Source organism: Ranitomeya imitator, chromosome 4 (genome assembly GCF_032444005.1).
Source record: "Ranitomeya imitator isolate aRanImi1 chromosome 4, aRanImi1.pri, whole genome shotgun sequence".
NCBI classification, from domain to species: Eukaryota; Metazoa; Chordata; class Amphibia; order Anura; family Dendrobatidae; genus Ranitomeya; species Ranitomeya imitator.
This window is the reverse complement of record NC_091285.1, coordinates 467,476,801-467,504,045: the sequence shown is the minus strand read 5'-3', so window position 1 is coordinate 467,504,045 and position 27,245 is coordinate 467,476,801. Positions and strand designations below refer to the sequence as shown.

Sequence of the window (27,245 nt, the reverse complement as noted above, 5' to 3'; positions counted from 1 at the left end):
TATGAAATGGTGTAAAAAATTTTTTCTTTTTACACTTGTAAAAATACCATTTTTTGTTTGCTTACAAAATCTTTGTACTTTAATGAAGCATTGTATGTTTTGCAACGGTACCCTTTAAACACTGTTATTGTTACTATTGCCATAACCTTGGTGATTTAAAAACTTTACAAAAAAAAAAAGAGAAAGACAATAAAATTGTTTTTAAACCAAAAAACTGTTTATTTATTTACAGATTCTCATAGTTTGGGGTGGAGGTAGTAGCGGAGGGGCTGACAGGGCGGACCACGTCGAGAGTGGGGGACAGGACATCACGGGGAGGAACAGAAGTAGAATGGGTGGTGAAAACATGAGGTTGTGTAGAGAGTTGAGGTGCAGATGTGGTGTGTGGGAGGTATGAAGGTGTTGGTGGGATTGGGAACGGAGAAGTTAAAGGGGAAGAATGGAAGGGGGACGGTAAAAACTGGGAAAGACTAAGGGGGGAAGGAACAAATGACGAAGGAGTAGAATGGACAGGAGGAGGACGGACAGGAGGAGGACGGACGGGAGGATAGACGGTGGATTGAGAGGGGAAAGGTGTTGACACATGAAGGGTAGGTGGAGGGGCATGGGACATCGCCTGCGCTAGAGCAGTGTGGCAGCCTTGCATCACATGCATCTGCAGGTCAGGAGTTAGATTTTCCATGTGCCTGAGGACCGACTGAAAAAAACAGTGCCTTGGTGACTGATTTGCATCTGATTGCATCCTATCAAGACGACTGCTGAGTTCAAGTATGCTTTTGTTAAGCATATTGTACCCAGCAGACGTTTGCTCACTCAAAAGCTTGATGGCACTGTGAAAGGATGCATTCAGCTGCAAAAAGTCAGGCGCATAGCTCCTTTCCTGACCTCTCTGGCGCTGCCGTCCTGACCACAAAGTTGGTCTAGATGTTGCGGCAGTGGCAGAGGGGTGGGGTAAAGGGAACTCTAACTCATCACCTGCAGCTTCAAGTGACGAAGTCCGTCCTGCTGCTCCAGCGCTGGTGGATGAGGCTGAGGGATCAAACGAAAGGTAAGGTGCAGAAACAGAGGGGTCGACGTGGTCCCCGGTGGCGGACTCTTGAGGGATCGCTCCAGAGGGGTGCAACTCTGATGCAGGCTCCCGAGTGCTGCAGAAAGTGCTGTTAAAGAAGAAAAAAAAAATTAGTATCTGGATATTACAATTGCCCTTGCTGCAAAAAAAATTGAAGGTTACACATTTTTACAGTTTGACTGAAAATATGTGGTGTTGAATATTTACCTTCTGCTCAGCAGCGTCGACCGGAGGAACGACAGGGCTCTGGCATGTTTGTATCTGCTCCTGCGTCCTCTAGATCCACTCGGGGCCTGCATCTCCTTATTAAACTCCCTCTTGAAGCGATCCCTGAGTGACCGCCACCGCATGATAATCCTGTTACTTGGAAAGAGAAAGCAAAAATTGGTTACTATACACCACATTAAATCATGCCTAACATAAGGTTATGAAGTGTGAATACTTACGCGCTAGATCCTGGGCCCCAGCATCGAGTTCCTCCCAGTTATCCATAACAGCACTGCACACTTCCTCCCATAGCCGTCGGGTGATTAACTGGTCAGCATGGCGGCGGTCCGACATGTTCCACAGCGGCTCCTGACTTTGTACTGCTTCGATGAGGGTGTTCACATCGATGCCCTCCTCTTCATCATCTTGTTCGGGAGCACGCTGTGAAGCCTAACAAAAAGATAAGAATAAAAAGGGAAAGATTACAACACATGAATTTTACATTTTACTAAACACCAAACCAAAAAGGAACTTACTCTTCGGCGACCGCCGCGATTATCATTCCGACGACTATGGGAGGTGCTTTGAGGAACTCTACGTCGAGCCCCGGATTGTGAAGACTAATTTAAAAAATAAAATAAAATTAATAATGTTCTTTGATCGAGGCATATGTATTGTGTGCTGTGCTGAATGTTTGTGTTGGGTGTAGTGCATTGTATGTGAGGATCGGTCTGTTCAAAACTTACACTATGCGCTCCCGCTCCTTGTATTTCTCCACCCTGTCCGTCTCCTTCTGTTAGCCCCTCTGCTTCATATTCCTGTGAATACAGAATAAACACATAAAGGCTTAAAATACAATTGCCATTGTTGCACCAAAATAAAAAATTTATGAAGAAAAAAAATTAACACCTCAGTTTGCTGATGATGTGCTGGGGGGCTCTCAGAAGAAGACATTATGATCTTGCGTCTATCTTGGGTTGGTCGGTCCCTTGCTTGGGTCCTCTTGGTCCCTAGAATCTGTAAGCATAAAGGGAGTTCTAAGCTACTATACAAAAGGATAGATAGATAGATAGATGCAGCTTTCAGGACTTTACACTTACATCTGTTTCCAAAACTTGGGGCTTGCGTATAGCTTGGGTCGGTCGGTCCCTTGCTTGGGTCCTCTTGGTCCCTAGAATCTGCAAGCATAAAGAGAGTTCTAAGCTACTATACAAAAGGATAGATGCAGCTGTAGGGACTTTACACTTACAACTTTTAAAAAAAAATGGGGAGCCTGCTTGTGTACGTCTTGGGTCAGTACCTACTACAGTACCTACAGTGCCAACTTATTTTTGATTTCCCCCACCACAAAAGAAAAAAAAAATTCTACCGTCAAACTTGATGCACAAGCTGCCAAACCCTCTACCTCCTGTTTCCCCACAAAAAAAACCCCCAAAAAATCCCTTTAAAACAACACCAAAACTACTTAGAACTTGATATGCGCAATGCGCATGCTGGTAAAACCCACCTAAACAAAGTTTAACCTTATAAAAAATGTTCCTCATTCGAAATTAAAATACTAATCCCCAAAATTGTTAATTATGATTACCCTACAGTTTGTATTTTCTAAAACCAGATAACATATTCTATAGCAAAGATTTGCATTACACATTTGTATATATAACCTTTACTGCATGTTTACCCAATATTACATTTATCTTGAAATGAGACTACTGACAGTTTTGTGAAATTTTTATTACTATATTTTTTTAAATTTTCTTTTTTTTAGGGTACAGTAGGAGCTACACTGCTCTTTATTTGAAATACAAGTACATTATGGAAAACAACAAAGATGCAGAACACATCACACATCATTTATACACACACACAAAACAAATTTTTCACCACAGCTATTCAAAATACCAGCATAGTATGAAAAACATATAAACAGGGCAGGCAGGCACACGCACGCACGCACGCACGCACACACAGCCACCTTCTGTCTGTCCCTCGGCACTCTGCTTCTCTGCCCTGTGTAAGCACAGCGGCCGGAAAGCAGAGTGGTGACGTCACCGCTGTGCTCTGCTTTACGGCTGGCTGGCGCTCACAATGCAGAGAAGCACAGCACGGGGACAGACAGCGGAATTTACCTTTTTTTTTTTACTTTTACACTGGTAACCAGGGTAAACATCGGGTTACTAAGCGCGGCTCTGCAGTTAGTAACCCGATGTTTACTCTGGTTACCGGCATCGTTGGTCGCTGGAGAGCTGTCTGTGTGACAGCTCTCCAGCAACCAAACAGCGACGCTGCAGCGATCCGGATCGTTGTCGGTATCGCTGCAGCGTGTGACGGTACCTTTAGTAAATACATCAAAAATCAACATTAACCAATATGGCATTGACAAATGCACATGCAACCAACAAGATGCACACAAACATACCTGCAAGCAGAGTCATAACGCAAGCATAACACATGAACAGGCGTAATATTGACGAAGGCATAATAAGGTGCAGGCACATGAACACATACATACAAAAGCACACAGCAGTACAAAAATACACACACACACGGCCATCAGTCCTCCAGCTGGAGCTTGATATATTCACAGTGGCAGGCCTCGGGGTGGATCTGGACTGTAGCAGGGCACTGGCTGTTGCAGGACGACGGCAGGCCTCAGGTTGGATTCAGGTTTTAAAAGCTCTTGCTGTACTCAGTACGTCATACACAAATGCGCACACACACACACACACACACACACACACATGCACGCTGGATGTCAGTACTCACATGGCTGTCTCAGGCAGGGTCTGGCTGGCACGGCCTCTCTGGCTGGCTGGCAGGGCCTCTCTGGCTGGCTGGCAGGGCCTCTCTGGCTGGCTGGCAGGGCCTGGCTGGCAAGGTCTTGCTTGCAGGGTCTGGCAGTGTGTCTCTGGCTGGCAGGGCCTCTCTGGCTGGCAGGGCCTCTCTGGCTAGCTGGCAGGGCCTCTCTGGCTGGCTGGCAAGGTCTTGCTGGCAGGGTCTGGCTGGGTCTCTCTTGCATTGAAGGGTCTGTCTTGCTGGCTGGTACATTTGGGAATGACCTGTCCTCTTTATATAGTTTTTGGGTTGTCTGGGCAAAGTATCCACTTTTTGGAGCATGCTCAATCAAAAAAAGCGGATTGAGGCGACGGATCCGCCAAAAAGCGGATCGCGACGGATCCGTCGCCCATAGGCGCCCATTCTAAAAAAAGGCGGACACGACGGATCCGCCGCGGTCCGCCTTTTCAGCGGCGCCAAAAAACGTTACAAAGTCCGTCAATGTCTAGACAACGTCCGCCAAATATCGACGGATCCGTCGCATGGCGGATGGAACGGACGGCCATCCGCCACAATCCGTCTCTAATGCAAGTCAATGGGAAAATAGCGGATCCGCCAAAAAATAATGGCGGATCCGCCATTTCACGAAAATGGCGGTTTTTGACTGACGCCGAAAGACTGAAGTGTGAAAGAGGCCTAAAAGGGTTGCTCTTATATTCTGCTAAACCTCTGTTTACTTTTTTACAAGACTGCCTGGAAATTTAATCAGCAGTAGAGAAAATCCTTTAAGTAATTGTTGCTTTTATCACATCATCCAAATACCAAGTGTAAGGACAAATTTTTACTACAGATGTGTCACCACTGGCACTTCACTCACAGTTGAAATTTAAAAAGTTCAATATGAGCATCCCACATTATTATCCACTCGTAGGTGAGTGATGTTCTTCAAGCATAAATCAAAAGTAGCTACCGTGCTTGACATACACACGGGAACAAGACAGCAATGTGAAAGTATTCTTTTATACCTTAGATTCAGGCTAAAGGGATACCAAAATTGATATTAGCTGCTGATACATGTTTTGAATTTAAATATTAATTCTGAAGATCATGTCTTAAAAGGGGGTTTTCTACTTCAGTAGGCGATCGCATATTTCTAGAATCAGCAGGTCAGCACAAGCTAAGGGTTGCAAGTTTTAACTGATTCCTCCTCCACAGTAACATTCAAGTGAATGGAACTTCATTGTAATTCTTTGATCTACCATGTTTCAGGGAATTTGACTCTAAACAATGTTAGTTTTACGGCATATTCTAGAGTCATGTCATAACATTATATGAGGAGAGTATCTCTTTAAATAGGACCATATTAAAGGGAACCTGTCAGCAGATTTTGCTGCTATAAGATGTGGACACCGCCTTTCAGGGCTTATCTACAATATTCTATAATGCTGTAGATAAGCCCCCGGTCCGACCTGCAAATGAAGAAAAATAACTTTTAATATAATCACCCAGGGGGCGGTCCGGTCCGACGGGTGTCTCAGGTCCGGGTCCAGGGTCTCCCTTCTTCTTGCGACGACACCCTCCTGCTTCTTAATCGCTCCCCGGCCTCAGCACTCCTGCGCCAGCGTACTTCTCTGCCCTGGGCAGAGAAGTACTCTGTTCAGGGCAGAGTAAAGTACTGCAGTGCGCAGGCGCTGGGCCTCTCTGACCTTTCTCAGCGCCTGCGCACTGCAGTACTTTACTCTGCCTTCCACAGGGCAGACAAAGTATGCCTGTGCAGGAGCGCCGATGCCGGGGAGCGATGAAGAAGCAGGAGGGCAGTGTCGCAAGAAGATGGGAGGCGCCGGACCCGGACCGGAGACACCCATCAGACCGGACTGCACTGGACAGCCCCCACGGGTGAGTGTAATATAATTTATTTTTCTCCACTTGCAGGTCGGACCAGGGGCTTATCTATAGCATATAGAATGCTGTAGATAAGCCCTGAAAGGCAGTGGCCGCATCTTATAGCAGCCAAAACAGGTGACAGGTTCCCTTGAAAAGTCATATCTGTTTTCATCACAGGATCCATTGTGACAACTCTTCCTATTATTTTAAATAATAAATAATTTCAAAATATGCTTAAGGGGAAAACGGAAACCGCCATATGATATTTATCATGGTGTATCATAAGTTACGTATCTTGCAAATGGTGATGTCACTGATGGTGAATGCACCCTGGATAGCCGGAAAGGCGGACACTCTTTGTGGAACCTTATAATTATGTATCTTTTTTTCATTGGTGTAACTAATAATAATAATAATAATTATAATTTTATTTCCATAGCGCCAACATATTCCGCAGCACTTTACATTTTAGAGGGGACAATACAAGACATTACAAAATAACAATAAACACATAAATCTACAGATAACAAGAGAAATGCAGGTCCTGCTCGCAAGCTTACAATCTATGAGGAAATAGGGGATACACGAAAGGTGGATGGTAACAATTGCTTGTACTGTATGGTCCTGCCATAATATAATAAATAGGGTGTTCATGTAACGCTGCATGGACTGGTCACCTGCCAGTATGTGTAAAAGTTTCATTTACCTATTATTTAAGGCTTTCTCTTCTTGTTCTTCCCTACATGTCACTTTCTTGAGTAAGCCATTTGCGATATGCACATTGGGGTGTTTGGCAGGGAAGCAGGAAGTGACCATTAAACATAGCCATAGGTCTGGACTAAAGGTTTTAATTATTTTCTACATGTATTTAGTCCATATTATGGATCCACTCTGTTAGACCTATTCCTGCACTATATCACTTTTAGTGGCTCCACACTTGTACTTTATTGTTGTTCTCAGTTAAATGTCATGTGTGCATACCTACATTTATATATCATTTACATTCAATTTATTATATATATATATATATATATATATATATATATATATATATATATATATATATATACATACATACATCCTTAGTTTATCTGTTTAACCACTTCTCCCACAAACCTGTTTTTGCCTTCCTGACCAGGACAAATTTTACAATTCTGACCAGTGTCACTTTTTGAGTTAATAATTTGAGAATCTTGCAACATTTCCTAGTGATCCTGAGACTGTTTTGATAGGAACTTAGAAGGGTTAAAAATTAGTCAGCAAATTTTTATTTTTCCAACCAAATTTTTTTTTAAATATTTTTTTAAGAACCACATCCCATTTGACTTTGAGGGACCAATGTGACCGAAAATACCCAAAAGTGACACAATTTTAAAAACTGCACCCACCAAAGTGCTCAAATCAATATTTATTAAGTTTATTAACCCTTTTGGTGCTCCACAGAAATTAAAACAATGTGTAAGGAAAAAATTTAAATTGTAATTTTTCCCCCAAAGTTTTCATTTTCACAAGGGTAACAGGAGAAAATGGACTGTACAATTTATTGTGCAGTTTCTCCTGAGTTCATGGATTCCCCATATGTGGTGTAAAATGACTGATTGGGCACAGGACAGAGCTCAGAAGGAAAGGAGCATCATTTGACTTTTGAAGAGTAAAATTTACTGGAATAGTGGATGCCAGTTTGCATTTGCAGAGCCCCTGATGAGTCTAAACAGCAGAACAGTGGAAGTTTCCATTTTGGAAACTACACAACTAAATAAATTTATTTAGAGATTTGGTGAGCACTTTGAGTCCACAGGTGCGCCACAGAATTTTATAACATTTAGTCATGAAAACTAAAAAATATATTTTTTTCTACAAAAATGTTGCTTTAGCCTCAAATTTGTAATTTTCACAAGGGGAACAGAAGAAAATGGACCATACAGTTTATTGTGCAATTTCTCCTGGGTACGCCTATACCCCATGTGGCTGAAGACTATTGCTTGATTGAACGGCAGGGCTCGGAAGGAAAAGAGCACAATGGAATTCTGGAGCTAAATTTTGGCTGGAATAGATTGTGGTTGCTATATCACATTTGTAGAGCCCTTGACATCCAAAAACAACAGAAATCACAAGTGACCCCATTTTGCAAACCCCACCTTTCACACAATTCATCTAGGGGTGTAGTGAACATTTTTAACACTTAGGTGATTCATAAAATTGTATAACATTGTGTCGAGTAAATGAAAAATTATCATTTTCCCACTAAAATGTTGCTTTGGCCCCAAGTTTTTAATTCTCAAAAGAAATAACAGGATATAATGAACACAATATGTTGCGCAGTTTCTCCTGAGTAAGCCAATATGTGGTTGAAAACTACTTTTGAGGCACAATGCAAACCTCAGAAGAAAAATGCGCCATATTGGAGTTCAAATTTAGCTGTAATTGTTTGGGGGTGAACTGTCGCATTGGCAGAGCTCCAGAGGTGCCAGAACAGCATAACCCCTCCATAAGATAGCCCATTTTAAAAATTATACCCCTTAATAAATTCATCTAAGCTTTTAGTGAGCATGTTTACACTAGATGTGCCTCAAAGAATTTTGTACAATTGGGCGGTGAAGAATGATACTCCACTTCCTTCCTTGATATAGTTTTTGCCTTGTACATATACTATAATATATGTATCTATCTGCTCTGTTATGTACATAATGTTTTATAATACTGTGTACTATAAAGTATACTCATAGTTGGCTAGGGACAGCATAGTACCCTATTTGGCTGACTAGATGGAGCCCATGACACCGTATTATATTAAGTGGTGTAAATAGTTAACTGTAGGAGGGGTTAGCTGGTGATTAGGCAGCAACAGTAGCTTAGAGAGTTCAGAGGAGCTAGGGAGCCCATACAGCTCGAGGTGTGCTTTGGGCTTGAGCTATCCAGCAGCCCCGCAACGTTTAAGCTTAGGACCCAGCCATCCAGGGCTCGGTGGACAGAAGTACAGCTGGGCAGCGGGCTTGCAGCATTGTAGAAACGGAAGCTGAAAGCAGGGCCAGGACAGTGCGGTGACGTAGGTGGGTCCATAATGTGGCAACTTATTGCATGGGCTGCTGCCCACAGATCCAGGGTGAAACGCAGTGAGACAGGGAGGATGCTGCGTTACCGCAAGAATCGGTAGGACCCGAGCACGTACTGAAGGCCGTAAGAGGAGAAGCAGGGAAAGTGGAAAAGGTGGACTGTATGGAACCCGATGCTGTAGATGTGATTGAGAAGGATGTTCGGCAAACAGAAGCAAGTAAAGTTTTGTGTTTGAAGATAAAGCAGGACTGTGTCTCAATTTGTGTGCAATCATATGAATGGGGTCTAAAGCAGCTCATAAGAGACCCGGAGAGTACCGATAAAAGAGAGGCAAGCACCCTCATAGAAGTACGTTCTTTGCATGTGATGAGAGGCCAGGGTGCACAAAGGCCTTTAACATCAGCCACGACTATGGCCCTGGCCCTCCCTCACATCTGAACAGTCAAGTCTGGGTCTTGCTGTTTCCCCACCTTTTGAGGCCTGCTTGCACGTAGAGCACTTTAACCCCTTAGTGACAGAGCCACTTTGGTACGTAATGACCAAGCCAATTTTTACAATTCTGACTACTGTCACTTTATGAAGTTATAACTCTGGAACCCTTTAACTGATCCTGCTGATTCTGAGAATGTTTTTTTGTAACATATAGTACTTCATGTTAGTGGTAACATTTCTTCGATATTACTTGCTTTTATTTATGAAAAAATGGAAACGTCAAAAAAAATTTAAATTTTGCAATTTTCAAACTTTGAATTTTTATGCCCTTAAAACAGAGGGATATGTCACACAAAATAGTTAATAAATAACATTTCCCAAAGGTCTACTTTACATTAGCACAATTTTGGAAACAAATTTCTCATTTTCACAACAAAATTTACAAAACCTTTTTTTTAGGGACTTACATGACAGAAAATACCCAAAAGTGACACCATTCTAAGAACTACACCCCTCATGGTGCTCAAAACCACATTCAAGAAGTTTATTAACCCTTTACGTGCTTCACAGGAACTGAAACAATGTGGAAGGAAAAAATTAACATTTAACTTTTTTTTTACAAACATTTTACTTCAGAACCAATTTTTTCATTTACACAAGTGTAAAAAGAGAAAATGAGCCACAAAATTTGTTGTACAATTTCTCCTGAATACGCTGATACCCCATATTTGGGCGTAAACGACTGTTTGGGCACACGGCAGAGCTTGGAAGAGAAGGAGCGCCATTTGACTTTTTCAATGCAGAATTGGCTGGAATTGAGATCGGACACCATGTCGCGTTTGGAGAGCCCCTGATGTGCCTAAACAGTGGAAACCCCCCACAAGTAACAACATTTTGGAAACTAATCCCCTCAAGGAACTTATATAGATGTGTGGTGAGCACTTTGAACCTCCAAGTGCTTCGTTGAAGTTTATAACATAGAGCAGTGAAAATGAAAAAATCTTTTTTTTCCTCAAAAATGATTTTTTTAGCCCCAATTTGTTATTTTCACAAGGGTAACAGGAGAAATTGGACCCTAAAATTTGTTGTCCAGTTTGTCCTGAGTACGCTGATACCCCATATGTGGGGGGACCAGTGTTTGGGCACACATCGGGGCTCGGAAGGGAAGTAGTGACATTTTAAAATGCAGACTTTGATGGAATGATCTGCGGGTGTCATGTTGCATTTGCAGAACTCCTAATGTACCTAAACAGTAGAAACCCCCCACAAGTGACCCCATTTTGGAAACTAGACCCCCAAGGAGCGTATCTACATGAGTGGTGAGCACTATGAACCATCAAATGCTTCATAGAAGTTTAAAACTTAGAGCCATGAAAATAAAAAAATCATATTTTTTCCACAAAAATGATATTTCACCCCCAAATTTTTAATTTTACAAGTGTAACAGGAGAAATTGGACCCCAAAATTTATTGGGCAATTTATCCTGAGTACACTGATACCCCATATGTGGAGGGACCACTGTTTGGGTGCATGGCAGAGCTCGGAAGAGAAGGAGTGCCGATTTTGGAATGCAGACTTTGATAGAATGGTCAGCCGGCATCATGTTGCGTTTGCAGAGCCCCTGACGTGCCTAAACAGTAGAAACCCCCCACAAGTGACCCCATTATGGAAACTAGGCCCCCCAAGGAACTTATCTAGATGTGTGGTGAGCACTTTGACCTCCCAAGTGTTTCACAGAAGTTTATAATGCAGAGCCGTGAAAATAAAAAATATTTTTTTTCTACAAAAATGATTTTTATCCCCCATTTTTTATTTTCCCAAGAGTAACATGAAAAATTGGACCTCAAAAGTTGTTGTTGAATTTGTCCTGAGTACGCTGATACCCTATATGCAGGGGGAACCACTGTTTGGGCACACATCGGAGCTTGGAAGGGAAGTAGTGACGTTTTAAAATGCAGACTTTGATGGATTGGTCTGCGGGCGTCCTGTTGCATTTGCAGAGCCCCTGATGTACCTAAACAGTAAAAAAAACACAAGTGACCCCATTTTGCAAACTAGACCCACAAGGAATTTATCTAGATGTGTGGTGAGCACTTTGAACCTCCATGAGCTTCACAGAAATTTATAATGCAGAGCCGTGAAAATAAAAAATATTTTTTTTTCACAAAAATTATTTTTTAGCCCCCAATTTTTTTATTTTCCCAAGGGTAACAGGAGAAATTGGACCCCAAAAGTTGTTTTCGAATTTGTCCTGAGTACGCTAATGCCCCATATGTGGGGAAAACTACTGTTTGGGCACACGTTGGGGCTCACAAGGGAAGTAGTGATGTTTTGGAATGCAGAATTCTATGAAATGGTCTGCGCTGCGGGCATCATGTTGCGTTTGCAGAGCCCCTGATGTGCCTAAACAGTATAAACTCCCCACAAGTGACCCCATTTTATAAACTAGATTCCCCAAGGAGCTTATCTAGAATTTTGAACGCCCAAGTGCTTCACAGAAGTTTGACGCAGAGTCGGGAAAATAAAAAATCATTTTTTTCTACAAACATGATTTTTTTAGCCCCCATTTTTTTCCCAAGGGAAACAGGACAGACTGGACCCCAAAAGTTGTTGTCCAATTTGTTCTGAGTATGCTGATGCCCCATATATGGGGGTAACCACTTTGGGGTGCAAGGCAGAGCTCAGAAGGGAGGGAGCACCATTTGACTTTTTGAGCGCACAATTGGCTGGAATCAATGGTGGAGCCTTGTCTCGTTTGGAGACCCCTTGATGTACGTAAACAGTGGAAACCCCCAATTATAACTCCAACCCTAACCCCAACACACCCCTAACCCTAATCCCAACCCGATCTATAATCCTAATCACAACCCTAACCCAACACTTCCCTAATCCCAACCCTAACCATAACCCTAATCACAATGCTAACTCCAACACACCCCTAACCCTAATCCCAACCCTAACCCTAATCAAAGCCCTAAACCCAACACACCCCTAACCCTAATCTCAACCTTAACCCTAGCCTCAAACCTAACCCTAATCCCAAACCAAATCCCAATACACCCCTAACCCTAATCTCAACCCTAACCATAACCCTAATTCCAAACCTAACCCTAATGCCAAACCTAACCCTAATCCCAACCCTCACCCTAATCCCAACCCTAACCCTAATCTTAACCCTAACCCTAATCCAAACCCTAATCCCAACCCTAACCCCAACTCTAACCCTAACTTTAGCCCAACCCTAACACTAACCCTAACTTTAGCCCAAATTACTTTAGCCCAACTATAACGCTAATTGGAAAATGGAAATCAATACATTTTTTTATTTTATTATTTTTTCATAACTAAGGGGGGGCTTATTTACTCTTTGTTTTAGTTTGATCACTGTGATAGGGTCTTTCACAGTGACCCAAATGAAACAATAGGAAACATTTTCCTCTTGTTGCCAGGTGCCAGCCGGCAGATCTCTGCATCTGCACTGCGCATGCGCCCGCCATTTTCTTACCGAAGGAAGAGGCCAGTGGCCGTGAGAGGAAGCAGGAGGACCCAGGGACACCGGGAGACACTGGTAAGTATCAAGTGGATCGGAGACCCTATTTCTTTGTCCTCTGATGTGTGATCAAATTAGAGGACAGAGACATTGAATGGCACATTGGACTTTTTTTTTTGCAGTCACCGGTAAACGGTTAATACCGGCAATCGCAACCCGGGGTTTGGTAAAAACCGACCCGAATCATGTTCCTGGGGTCTCGACTACCCCCAGCAACCGAGACCCAGGAGAAAATCTGACTCTGGGGGGCGCTATACACTTTTTCCACAGCACCATTAATTAACGGCAATGTGTGTTTAAGTACCCTTGACTACCGCCATTAAAAGGTTTATCGGTGGTCGTTAAGGGGTTAATACTACGGGTAGGATCACCGTGATTTGGTTCACCTTCTCGCGGTGGAATGGCATTTATGGTTTTTAGATCAAAATAGTGTTAGCTAAGTACTTTATGTTAATTATTTGTACTATTTGCTTCCTTAATTGCTTAATTACTGCTTCTGAGTTTGGTTGCAAGTCTCATAGACTTACATTGAGAAGGTGACGAGCTGACTAGTCACAACTGCAGTTACATAGTCCAGAACAGGAATAGAACGGCACTGGAAATTGCAGAATACATTGATAAGTATTTGAATGTACACATTGACGATACATCAATGATAGCGAATGGAATGAGAAATTTTTTAAAAAAACTGAACGCTTCTTTAAAGTATACACTGGGGGCTTTTTCCAGTAAATACATTTGGCTGCATGCACAATTTTATTTTATTTGCTTACTTATGTGTCAAAGATCTGCATGTTTCTTGTTGTGGTTGTACTACCTTTTAAAGATCTTTTTCACATGGAACAATAACTTTTGTTAAAAGGAATCGTTTTCCATGTAACACATAAGACTAAGTTGGAGCTAAATTATACAGAAGCAGAAATGGTGCCTTCATACTGTGCACAATCTTCAATAATTTATGCCTATAGAAAGGGCTGAAACAATAGCTTGCTGACATTGTTCACGTCTGAAAATAAATGGCCACTGCCTGTAGAATTTACCGAGAAGAGATACGTTCATTCATTGTGCAGTTTGAGAGCATGGCCTGGTAGTTCTACAGGAGCATTGCACTCTCCTTTGTGTAGTTATCACAGAACACGACATTTTTATGTGATTGATTGAAGTGGGGATTGAAAAGCATGATTGATTGGCAAGAGGGATATTGAATTTTTCAATGAGCCTGTCACATCCAACAAGTCCACGGGTTTTATGTGCTGTTCAAAGGGCTCATGATATGAATGTTTTTTCGCTTCCAAGAAGTACGCCACCGAGGACGCTTGTCTCACTTTGAACACATCTGACACAGCTTTACCCAAATGTGTAATTTATAGCAAAAGCAGCTCACATGAGGGAATTGTGCTAATGTGTATTAATTGTGGCTGTTTTCTAGTAACACTCCTTTCTGTCTGTGATAAATGGAGGTACACCTACACAATACCAAAATAGATCTACATTGCCTTTATATTGTGTTAAGACAACGTTCTAGAGGTTTTAAAATTATTCAGTAATGTTGTTTCGTTGTGTGCAGCCTATTACACATCTTTCTAATGGGTGATTGAAGGAAAAAACAAAATATTTCTAATAATGCCATTACAAGCTCGTACTGTAAGTTCATTTTCTTTTATTTAACCTACTGCGCCTGTCACAGAAGTGTTTGCTTTTAACATGCCGGTGATCATTACCGCCATACAGGAGTTGGAAGCCTGTGTCTATAAATACCACTTAGTGAACAATAACACACATGGAAAAAGCTTAAATTGACTTAACAAAATGTATTGTATTGTCAACGCTTGTTTATGGATCGAAAATTCAGCTGCTTCTGCCTAGGCATGATGGGTAAATGTACTGATTGTTTCTAATATGTTTACTGTGTATTTCTAGTGTGTAATGATATAGATATATAGGATTGAAGAGCAACTAAACAGATGGCAGAATGAAGCCAACAAACTCGGTAATGCACTTGAACGTCAATGGCGCTACCCAGATATTTTCATAAATCAGCGCTACAGTTGTCTGATGTAACAGATGAGTTGGTCATTCGATACAATATTTTGTTGTATCACATGTCATGATCATATGTGAATCTTAATGGGGTTGTCCACCTTTGTAGACAATATTTTTTCTTACATGCAATTCCGGCTAAAAATTATTTTTGCAATTGGGTTCCATTACAAATATTTCCATTACAAATCATTTTCCTCTAATAGCCTTTGAATAACATGGTCTATTGTTGGCTGCAGAATAAGTTAACTGGGTCAGCCACATTATATTTATTTTATCAGATGTGTTGAGGGCACAGCTCTCCTGTCCATACAATGGCCAGCAGTAACAAAAGCAGAATGAGAATCTGTCTTATCTAGATAATAGTAAGTGCCGCAAAATCATGCCTGATGTCATCTGATAAAATAAAGATAATGTGTCCGACCCGCTATCTCAATCTGCCTCCAGCAATAGAATACCAAGGTTATAGGAGGAAAACGGTGAAAAATTGTTAATGAAGCCCAATTGCAAAAATGATTTTTAGCCAAAACTGAATGCATTTAAGTAGCAGAAAAAAATGTACCCAAAGGTGGACAACCACTTTAAGTCTTTTCTTTAATATTAACTCAAAATAAGCTCCTTACATACTCATCACAGCTCTTGACCTCTTTAGAGGTATTCATTGTAATGATGCAATTGTGTGGACATGCAGATGTATCTTTGAAATCTGTACAAAAAAGTACAAAAATCAATTGATGCATTTAATATGTGCACAAAAACTTACTTGATTCGCATAGCATATCTTGCAACACTCGCTTTTAAATCTGATCTCACCTCTGCTAAACAAGCCTACTTCACAACTCTTGTATCTTCTCTATCCTACAACCCCAACCAGTTATTCAAAACCTTTAACTCCCTCCTCCGCCCTCCACTGCCCCCTCCAACCTCCCTCATCTCTGCTGAGGACTTTGCCACACACTTTAAAAATAAGATCGATCAAACCAGGCAAGTCTTCATTGTTCAACCACCACAACCCCTTTGTATACCAGACCAATGCCCAAACCTTATAACCTCCCTATCCAACATCACTGAAGGAGGGCTTAACTGTCTCCTCTCCAAATAGCACATCACCATCTGTGTGCTCGACCCCATCCTATCCCACCTCCTCCCCAACCTCATCACCACTCTTATCCCATCCCTAACCCACCTCTTCAACCTATCACTAACTTCTGGTACTTTCCACTCTGCTTTCAAACATGCCTCAATCATGCCTATCCTTAAAAAGTCAACAGTCGATCCAACTGCTATGTCCAGCTATCGCCCAATATCGCTGCTCCTATTCACTTTCAAACTCGTGGAGCAGCACGTCCATGCTGAACTTTCCTCCAACCTCTCATCTAACTTGCTCTTTGACAATCTGCAATCTGGTTTCCGCCCCATCACTCTACTGAGACAGCCCTGACAAAAATACTAATGTCCTACTTTTCTGCCAAAGCTAACAGACAATAGTCTTTACTCCTCCTTCTAGACCTGTCCTCTGCTTTTTCAACACAGGTGACCACTGTCTCCTACTACAGATCCTCTCCTCCTTTGGCATCAAAGACCTCGCCCTATCCTGGATCTCCTCTTACCTTTCCAACCGCACATTCAGCATCTCCCACTCCCATACTACCTCCTCATCCCACCCTCTCTCTGTTGGAGTCCCACAAGGCTCTGTTCTAGGACCCCTACTCTTCTCAATCTATTCACTTGGCCTGGGACAACTCATAAAGTCCTATGGATTCCATTACCACCTTTATGCTGATGACACTCAGATCTACCTTTCAGGCCCAGACGTCACCTCTTTGCTGTCCAGAATCCCGGAGTGTCTATCAGCCATATCCTCCTTCTTCTCCTCTCGCTTCCTCATACTCAATGTGGACAAATCTGAACTCATCATCTTTCCTCCATCTTGTAGATCTCCCTTACCTGACCTATCTATCTCAATTAACAACATCACGCTTTCCCCGTACCAGAAGTCCGCTGCCTCGGAGTAACCCTTGTCTCTGCCCTGTCCTTCAAACCACACATCCAAGCTCTTTCAACCTCTTGTCACCTCCAGCTCAAAAACAATCCGTCCTTTCCTCAACCATCAATCTACTAAAATGCTTGTGCATGCCCTCATCTTCTCCCGCCTTGACAACTGCAACATCCTTTTCTGTGGCCTCCCTGCTAACACTCTTGCACCTCTCCAGTCCATCCTTAACTCTGCTGCCCGACTAATTCATCTCTCTCCTTGCTATTCCTCCGCTTCCCCCCTCTGCAAATCTCTTTACTGGCTCTGATTCCCTCAGCGTATCCAGTTCAAATGACTAATGCTAAACTACAAAGCCATCCATAACCTGTCTACTCCATATATCTCTGAACTAATCTCCCGATATCTTCCGTCACGTAATCTCTGGTCCTCCCAAGACCTCCTTCTCTCCTCCACACTTATTCGCTCCTCACCCAACCGCCTCCGAGACTTCTCCCGAATATTGCCCATCTTCTGGAATTCTTTGCCCCAACACGTACGACTTTCAACCACATTCGGATCCTTCAGATGGAACCTAAAAAACCCACCTCTTCAGGAAAGAATACAGCCTGCACTGACCCCGCTGCCTCCTCACCACTACCGAAGCTACCGCCTCACCAACACTGGAGCTCCTGCAACCCTCAACCTATTGTCTCCTTTCCCACTATCCTGAAGAATGTAAGCCCGCAAGGGCAGGGTCCTCGCCGCTCTGTATCAGTTTGTAATTGTTAGTTTGCTTACTGTAAGTGATATCTGTAATTTGTATGTAACCCCTTCTCATGTACAGCACCATAGAATCAATGGTGCTATATAAATAAATAATAATAATAACTGTAGAAAAAAGACATGGACCACACATCCAAATATTACATTCATGTACTAGGCGGGTTCCCATCCTGTAGCTCGGGAGCCATATGTGGCTCGCAGTCCCATGCATTGTGGCTCACAGCTGTCTGCCAGTTTGGTACATTAGCTCCAGATTTAGTAAACTGGTATGGGTACACATTTACTTGTCTTGGAGGTTTAGAGATAATTTAAGTAGGGTACCCTAGAGACAGGCTGATACTACTGGTCAGAGGAGGTGCTTGAAATTGGATGTGACTGTATTGGGAGTTTGTGATGGGAGAATGCTGAATGTGGTTCGTGTAGTGGGAACCTCTGGATCTTGGTATTCCGCTTCGGGGTGATTTGTTTGGAAAAGCATTGGTTATCATTATACCCTTACTGGGGTCTTTGGTTGCCACTATTGTGAGGGGAGAAGGAGCTGGATGTGGCTCGCGACCCTCTTGCAGAGTTGCATGTGGCTCTGAAGGTCAGAAAGGTTGGGGACCACTTTAACTAGGGCTAAGCAAAATTGTCAAAACTGAACACCAAATTCTGAATTAAAATTGTGATCTGAATGTGTAAACCCACTGTCACAACACTGTAAACCTCTTAGTGTATCCCTAACCTGTAAGGTATACCAGTGAGCGGCAACTGTTGCTGCAGCATTGAACAAGCAGGAGGAGCAATCCCAGTGATGGGCAAAGCTCTGACTGCTTTGGGCCACATTACCCCACAGACACAGCAAAACAAAAACAATGCTGTTCACATAGCACCAACACTAAGGCTATGTTTCCATGTGGCATAATCTCTGCACTTTGGATGCAGCAGATATTGAATCACCGCATCATATTCATAGACAGTATTCTATTTATCTTGCGGAGACGCTCCGTCTCCACAAGATAAATAGACATGCTACGGTCTGGAAAGACGCACAGTATGTCTGGTTATGCAGGGCCTCCGGATGCGGCCCTGCACGCAAAGTGGAGACGGAATTTCATAAAATCCCCTCCACTATGCTGTAATATCTGGACGCTGCAGATTGGATACTGTGGATGTATGCAGCATCCAATCCGCAGCAAATCCTGAAGGTTTCCTGACAATGGAAACATACCCTAAGTGAACTGATCTAAAGAACTCACCTTCCATGTGGTCTCAGACAAAAAGCTGAGAACAAAATTGGTGGAACCCTTTTTGAAATGCCCTCCCTCCTATCTATTCTGCAATGATGTGTGAGTGTATTGAAAAGTGGAAGTCTTTTGGAACCATATCAACTAACGGCATGAAGTGATAGACCGTGTAAAGTTACAGAGCAGTGTCGCCGAGTGCCGATGCATGTAATTTATAAAATTTTACAACTTTTTGCTAACTTAATAACTACAGACTTCCAAAACTACCCTGACATTAGCATCAGCACAAACATTGTGTGCTGGTAGCTTCACTGCATGGGTTTCCATGGCCAAGCAGCTGCATGCAAGACTTTCATCATCAAGTACAATGCCAAGTTTAGGACTAAGTGAAGTAAAGCACACTATCAATGGATGCTGGATCAAGGGACATGTATAGAATACATTTTCTCTTTCAGTCTTCTAGACAAGTCTGGGTTTAGTGAATGTCAGAAGAATATTACCTGTCTGACTATAATGTTTGAAGCAAGTGATGACTTTTTAGAGATTGGCCTACTGTCACGCACAGTGTAGGACAGACTAAGTGCAATACAAAGGGATAAGGGAAGGGGGACCAAACACTAGAGAAGGGGGAGTCCAGACCCCTCGACCAATCTAATGTCACCCTGTCTGTCCTATCGTCCCTATATAGGTTCTGCACCTATCGCTGAGCAAGATATCTAAACCCTACCTGACCCTGGCAATAAGCCCTGCACTGAGGAGGACAGGATGAGCGCTAGTCAATTCTCACTACCGCTAAAGACAACTGGGATAGACAAACGAAACACGGGAACACTTAGCTTGTGAAGACTCAGAGAGAAACACCAACCTCCTCCAAATTCCAGAAAGTATGATAGCCGACAGCTACTGCTCTAAGCCTCAACAGGGAAATGCAAATAGAAAATAACAGCCACAACTCCTAACAGGAAGTTGGGAGTTATAAACACCCAGATCTAGGTGACACCATTAAGGCCGGGGGAGGTGGCTACTAGTCTGCAAGGCCAACTGCTGAGACCTTCTGTAGCCAGATGCAGTGTGACTGTCTGCAGCCTCTGACACACCCATGACACCTAGGCCCATTTGGTACAATGAAGGGAAATCTTAATACCTCAGCACTCCATGAGGTTTGGACAATTTTATGCTTACAACTTTGTGGGCAAAGTTTTGGGAAGGTTCTAATCTGCTCCAACATGACTAGGCCTATAAATGTATGGCTAGGCAAGTTTGGTGTAGAAGAACTTGGCAGGTCAGCTTAGAGCCCTGACCTCAACCATATCGAAAACCTTTGGGATGAATTAGAATGGAGATTGTGAGTCAGGCTTTTTTGTCCAACATCACTATGTGACTTCACAGGTGCTGTTCTGGATGAATAGACAAAAAAATCTCACAGACACGCTCCAATAAGTTTCTGAAAGCCTTCTTAGAAGAGTGCAAGCTGTTTTAGCTGTAAAGGGAGGACAAACTACATATTAATACTTAAGGATTTATAATGGAATATCATAAAAGCCCTTGAAGGTATAATATGTAGAAGTCTCAATATTTTTCTTCATATAGTATATCTTTGAGTAGCATTGCTGAGTAATATCAATAAAATAATATTGTTATTGAAATTCCCTTCTTTGGCAGCAGTGACCTTCATGTTCTCATACTTGTATGCTACTTCCAATCTCAAATGCATTTACTGTAGCTGTTCCAAGCTTATTCACACACTGTGCTCTATAGGAGACCACACTGATTAGTTGGGAAGGCGTTTCATTACTTATTGATAATCATTTACAGCTTATCCATCTCTCAGGCCTTTAACAAATTTAAAGAAAGCTAGCTATTGTGTCACATTAACTAGTAAAGTAATAACTCCCATCTAACAAGCAGACAGTAGCTACAGAGACACCAGTGTAATCTATCAAAGATAAGGTTCAATAAGTCATAAACTAAAAATAGATAAAACAAAGTGTAAGCCCAGTATGACACATACCACGAGTTAAATGAGATGAAAAGTATATCACAAGACTCTGTATCTTCCCATTAATCAAAAAAGACCCAATTTATCTGCATTTCAGCAAATGCTTCTAAATTATTTTTTATTATTAGAATATATTTTAGGGAATATCATACCCTGTGCTGATAATTGATCACTCCTGCCAGAGATTCAGTTACTTTGTCAACTAGAGATGAGTGAATCTTTCAAGGTTTGATTCAGTTCGGATTGGTGAACGTCCTCATGTTCGCTGAACAGTTCGTTGAATTCAGTGGATGGGAGGCAAAACCAAACGCATAGACAACACCTTCAGAACGGTCACAAAGCTGCCAAAACAGCTCAAATTGGGGGAAGACACCAGGAAAAGTGCCATCAATTGACCCAGAGCACAAATAGTATGATTGCTCAGCATGGATGCATAGGACAGGGCCTGGGACAAGGTTGGACCAGCATTTTTAGTTTAAACATTGATCAATAGCAAATGGATGAGCAACAGGTGTAGGCCTGGTATTCTGAGAGCCCTGCCCAATTCAGGCAACACATATGAAGGAGACTCAACTTGTAGACCGAACATTTCCAAAAATTAGTGTCAGGCTCCAAGAAAAGTGGCATTAATTGACTCACAATAGAAATTTGATAATAGCACGGCAGCCATGGGCCATGCATAAGTATCAGGGTCTGGGCCAGCATTTAGAGGTTTAAATTTAAGTTGGATGTGAATATTTTTCTGCCCAATGATGACAGAAGTATTCTAGGAGTGATACCTTTATTGGCTAACCAGAAATTAATATGTTTGCAAGCTTTCAGAGCACAGTGGCTCTGTCTTCAGGCAAGATTACAAAGGTTTGTAATTCTGCCTGAAGAAGGAGCCACTGTGCTCTGAAAGCTTGCAAACATATTATTTTCTGGTTAGCCAATAAAGGTATCACTCCTAGAATACTTCTGTCATCATTGGGCAGAAAAATATTCACATCGATTTTTCTGGCTAACACGGTACCACAATACAATTTGTTATTGTACATGAAATTTAAGTTTAAAATAAGATGAGGTGGGTGAGGGACAGCTGTAAGCCCGCTGTGCTAGGAGCCCTGATACCTCATGCAACAACTCAAACAGCTTTTCTGATCAGCCACACTCAGGTGGTACAAATATTAGCTTCGTAGATTACTATTGTTAGGGCTTATACTCATCTGTGAGGAAAACGGACGAGTGCAATCCGATAAAAAATCTGACCAATGTTAAGCTATGAGTCACAGCTCATCTGCGTTTTTTTTCTCAGCTGAAATCAGCCTGAGGAAAAAATTGCAGTATACTGCACTTATCCTAGTCTCTTGGACGAGACTTGCCAATGCAAGTCAATGAGTGTGAGAAAAAAAATCGCACTGCACTCGGACCATCTTATTTTTACACACCGATGTTCTTTGAAAAGCTGTCAATTTATTTCCTTCATGTATCAAAATCACAGCGTGACCCAAAAGAATATAACTGATAGAATAGATATAAACACATAGATAGAAAGATGCCAGTCACATATAATCAATCAGTACAGTGCTTGTGTAGCTTACTGTACATGTATTGTTTTACATATTAAATTATTTTCTGAAATTTTATTAATCAGTAGAGGGAAAACCAATGTCTGGAAACTAATATTTATAGCCTGGGAAAATGGTAATACCCATGCAGGTTCCCAGGTTATTAATATTTGCTCACAGCTGTATATTTAGCCTTAATGATTATTAAAGTGTGGAACCCCAAAAACAATTGCATAGGGTCCCCCTATAATTAATTACCAGCAAAGGTTAGTTAGACAGCTGCAGGCAGATATTAATAGGTTAGGAAGCGGCCATAGATATTGGCCCCCTCCCAGGCTAAAAACATCAACTTTCAGCCTCCCCAGAAAAGGATGTGCCAAATCTGGCACTTAGCCTTGCTCTTCCCACTTGCCCTGGTGCGGTGGCAAGTGGGGTGATAGTTTGTCACCTTTGTATTGTCAGGTGACATCAAGCCCAGAGATTAGCAATAGAGAGGTAATAATAATAATAATCTTTATTAATAAAGATGTCTATAAGACGCCCCCATTACTAACCCCATAGTGATATTGTCTAAAACGCACACACCCTGAATAAAGTCCTTTAATTCAAAGAATGATACAAACTCATTTAATGAATCTAAATTAAACCATACTTATGTCAACACGCAGTCCACTGAAGCCAATGTCCCCTGTAACAAAAATAAAAAATAAAATAAAATAATAAAGCAACCTAATCCTCACCAAGAAGATAATAATCTGATTGTCCCGCACTTGAGCACATGTTCTTTCTGGCCCTCATCTGCAAGGCATACTGAGGGGAGTTGAGTAGTCCATCCAGTAACAGATGTTATCATTTGTCTTTGCATAGGATGAGAAAGTGTTTGTTCAGTACAGCTTTCAGTAACATTACCACCTCGTACTCTCGTACACCTTGAACACCAAGCCTATTCCCCTTTCCACCACGACCTCGCTTTTCCCACTCATGTTTGATGTATTGTTCCCCTCTTTTAACCAGCTGTTTTACAACACTAGGCCAAGACCTGTCAATCACTGGTCACTAAATTAGAAATCACTATTTATTTGCTACAATAATGTGTCTGGACCACACTGTTAGCAGAAATGATTTAGATTCAGAAATGTGGACTCTTTGCTAGACCACAGTATTAGCACAAACAATGTGACCTTGGTCTCTGGCCCAAACTTTGTCAAGATCAGCAGTTTCTCTTCCTGTTGACAGGGCAAGACTACTGGCTTCATGCTGATTGACAGCCATCTTCCCCATAGAGGAGTCTAGTAGTGTCTTTTTCAAAGTGTTCATCAGTTTGTTAAAGTTGAGAGGAAAACAGCTGACATGTCACAGCTTTGAGGTGGGCTCATCGCCGGAGCCCACCTCAAAGTGGGGGATACTGCCAGCTGACATGCTATCCCATCAGCTGGCAGAAAGGGGTTAATAAACAATCATATACCATATTTTTCGGATTATAAAATGCTCCATATTATTAGACGCACCCCAAACTTTGCGGAGAAAAATAGGAAAAATAGTTTTTTAATAAAATGGTGGTGCTTCTTATAATTCAAGCGTCTTATTGATTACTGGGGATGGTGACTGCGGTGAAGCAGGGTCCCAGGGTCGCTGCTGGAGGTGGCAAGAGTGGAGAGTTGCTGTAGGCTGGGATAAGGGAGTGTTTGGATGTGTGGCGCGCCGCTGCGAGTGTCCATTGCTCTGGGTGTCCGGTGTGGCTGCGGGTGTCTGGTGCTACTGCCGGGGCCCTGCCGACATCTTGTTAAAAGCCAGAGCTCCCTGCAGTGACATGGTTTCCTGTGCGGAGATTCTGATGCCGAGATCTTTATCTGCACATTTGCTGCCCCCGGCCGACAGCCATTTTCCCGGAGTCCAGTCCAGCGCATAGGAAACCAGGTCATTGCGGGGGCTTTGGCCTTTCACAAGATATTGGCAGAGCCCCCGCAGCAGCACTGGACACCCCCTCATCCCAGCATGTGGCCGGTAAGGTATATCTGCATTATAAGATGCACCCCAATTTTCCTCCCAAATTTGGGGGAAAAAAAGTGCATCCTATAATCCGAAAAACCAACTATATAAAAAAGTATCAGGGCAGGTGCAGACAAATGTATTTTTGGTTCAAGGGTGATTCAACATAACATCAGATCGGACCCTAAGCCAATGTTATTCTATGGGGCTGTGCACTGGTCCAATTTTTTTTTCCTATTGTGCTTGGACTGAGCCAGCCCTAGGAAAAAATTGTTGCATCTGACATTTGGATTGCACACGGCCATGAAAGTCAATGAATCCATTGATAACAATGGACTGCACTCGGATGACATCTGATTGATGTCCGATTTCCAAGGACTGACAAAATGGAGAAGTTTGAAAACATTTTTTCTTCATCTCCTTCTCATCAAACTCATTTGCATAATCAACATGATTTTCTCAGATGAGAAAATACACGGTCATCTGCACCAGCCCTTATAGTTCTCAGCAAATCAGCGACAGTAAATATGTTCACTAAATTAATACAAACGTCAAACATATTACCAGATGAAAAAAGGCCAAGATCATTCTGAGGCAAATGAAAGTAAGTGGCTTTTTATTTTTTTATTTTTTTTTACAGAATGAGAAAAGCAAAATGTCTGGGGTACCTGGGCACAACACACAAGGGATGAACTTCTACTTAAAAAACTGGAAAATAAATATTACTATGCCACTCTTTTCCTAAGCAATAACTTCATATAATTCTAAATAATTGTGCTTTATAGCGGCCACATAATATTGTCATACTGCTCAAAATAATTGTACTGTGAATTTCCCATACAAGAGTGTCACATAGTGCCCTTCACACAATGACAAAATAACATCACAGGCTCAATTTAAATTATAAATATATACCGGTATATATACTAGATGGTGGCCCGTTTCTAACGCATCGGGTATTCTAGAATATGCATGTCCACATAGTATATTGCACAGCCCACGTAGTATATTGCCCAGTCACGTAGTATATACCCAGCCACGTAGTATATTGCACAGCACACGTAGTATATTGCCCAGTCACGTAGTATATACTGTTGTGAATTCTGTGGCCAAGCTCCCTCCTGTGGTCGTGAGTGGTACTGCGGATGGTTCTGTCTATAAGCTTCCTTTGGTGGATGAGAGTGGTACTGCGGCTTCTGAGTTTCCTTCCTCAGGTGATGAGGTTAAGTCGTTAGGTGCTGCTCTATTTAACTCCACCTAGTTCTTTGTTCCTGGCCTCCAGTCAATGTTCTAGTATTGGTCTTGCTTCCTCCTGGATCGTTCCTGTGGCCTGTCTATCCTGCATAAGCTAAGTTCTGCTTATGTTATTTTTGTTTGCTATATTTTCTGTCCAGCTTGCTATATTGGTTTTTCTTGCTTGCTGGAAGCTCTGAGACGCAGAGGGAGCACCTCCGCACCGTTAGTCGGTGCGGAGGGTCTTTTTGCCCCTCTGCGTGGTTGTTTGTAGATTTTTGTGTTGACCGCAAAGCTATCTTTCCTATCCTCAGTCTATTCAGTAAGTCGGGCCTCACTTTGCTAAATCTATTTCATCTCTGTGTTTGTATTTCATCTTTTCTCACAGTCATTATATGTGGGGGGCTGCCTTTTCCTTTGGGGAATTTCTCTGAGGCAAGGTAGGCTTATTTTTTTATCTTCAGGGCTAGTTAGTTTCTCAGGCTGTGCCGAGTTGCATAGGGAGCGTTAGGCGCAATCCACGGCTACCTCTAGTGTGGTGTGATAGGATTAGGGATTGCGGTCAGCAGAGTTTCCACGTCTCAGAGCTCGTCATATGTTTTTGGTAAATGTCAGGTCACTTTGTGTGCTCTGAACTTCAAGGTCCATTGTGGTTCTGAATTACCTGTTCATAACAGTACTGGAGGCCCAAAGTACTAATGCTTCTCAATAGAGGGAAAAGAGAAGTTCTGAGACCATTTTTTTTTCTTTGCACTGTGTTTTGTCTTTCTTTTCCCCTTTACATCAGGGTGGTTCAGAAAACAGGTGTGGACATGGACATTCAGGGTCTGTCCTCTTTGATGGATAATCTCACTATAAGAGTACAGAACATTCAAGATTTAGTGGTTCAGAATCCTATGTTAGAACCTAAAATTCCTATTCCTGAGTTATTTTCTGGAGATAGAGCTAAGTTTTTGAATTTTAAAAATAATTGTAAACTATTTCTGGCTTTGAAACCCCGATCCTCTGGTGACCCAGTTCAACAAGTTAAAATCATTATTTCTTTATTACGTGGCGACCCTCAAGACTGGGCATTTTCCCTTGCGCCAGGAGATCCTGCATTATGTAATATTGATGCGTTTTTTCTGGCGCTCGGATTGCTGTACGACGAACCTAATTCAGTGGATCAGGCAGAGAAAAATTTGCTGGCTCTGTGTCAGGGTCAGGATGAGATAGAGATTTATTATCAGAAGTTTAGAAAGTGGTCCGTGCTCACTCAATGGAATGAATGTGCGCTGGCAGCTATTTTCAGAAAGGGTCTCTCTGAAGCCCTTAAGGATGTCACGGTGGGATTTCCTATGCCTGCTGGTCTGAATGAGTCTATGTCTTTGGCCATTCAGATCGGTCGACGCTTGCGCGAGCGTAAATCTGTGCACCATTTGGCGGTATTATCTGAGCATAAACCTGAGCCTATGCAGTGTGATAGGACTTTAACCAGAGCT

General features: G+C 42.3%; 2 protein-coding genes across 5 annotated transcripts in view; one reads left to right on the top strand and one right to left on the bottom strand.

Moving 5' to 3' along the window:
• Nucleotides 1-27,245, top strand: part of ENTREP2 (endosomal transmembrane epsin interactor 2) — a 1,647,307-nt gene that overhangs the window by 791,456 nt on the left and 828,606 nt on the right. The window lies entirely within an intron of this gene.
• On the bottom strand, nt 1,443-2,713 carry LOC138676496 (uncharacterized). Its single transcript, XM_069765838.1, has 5 exons — nt 2,377-2,713; nt 2,186-2,293; nt 2,023-2,094; nt 1,813-1,896; nt 1,443-1,726 (listed from the first exon to the last, which is right to left on the bottom strand). Exons 2-5 carry the CDS (start codon nt 2,228-2,230, stop codon nt 1,484-1,486), a joined length of 444 nt encoding a protein of 147 aa, XP_069621939.1. The 5' UTR covers nt 2,231-2,293; nt 2,377-2,713; the 3' UTR covers nt 1,443-1,483.

Excerpts from the sequence above, each read along its gene's own strand:
- LOC138676496 (XM_069765838.1), bottom strand. The coding sequence starts at position 2,230 with ATGTCTTCTTCTGAGAGCCCCCCAGCACATCATCAGCAAACTGAG. Across the intron at positions 2,095-2,185 it reads CACATCATCAGCAAACTGAG|GAATATGAAGCAGAGGGGCT; the intron begins GTGTTAATTTTT and ends CTGTATTCACAG. Across the intron at positions 1,897-2,022 it reads AAGGAGCGGGAGCGCATAGT|TCTTCACAATCCGGGGCTCG; the intron begins GTAAGTTTTGAA and ends TTTTTAAATTAG.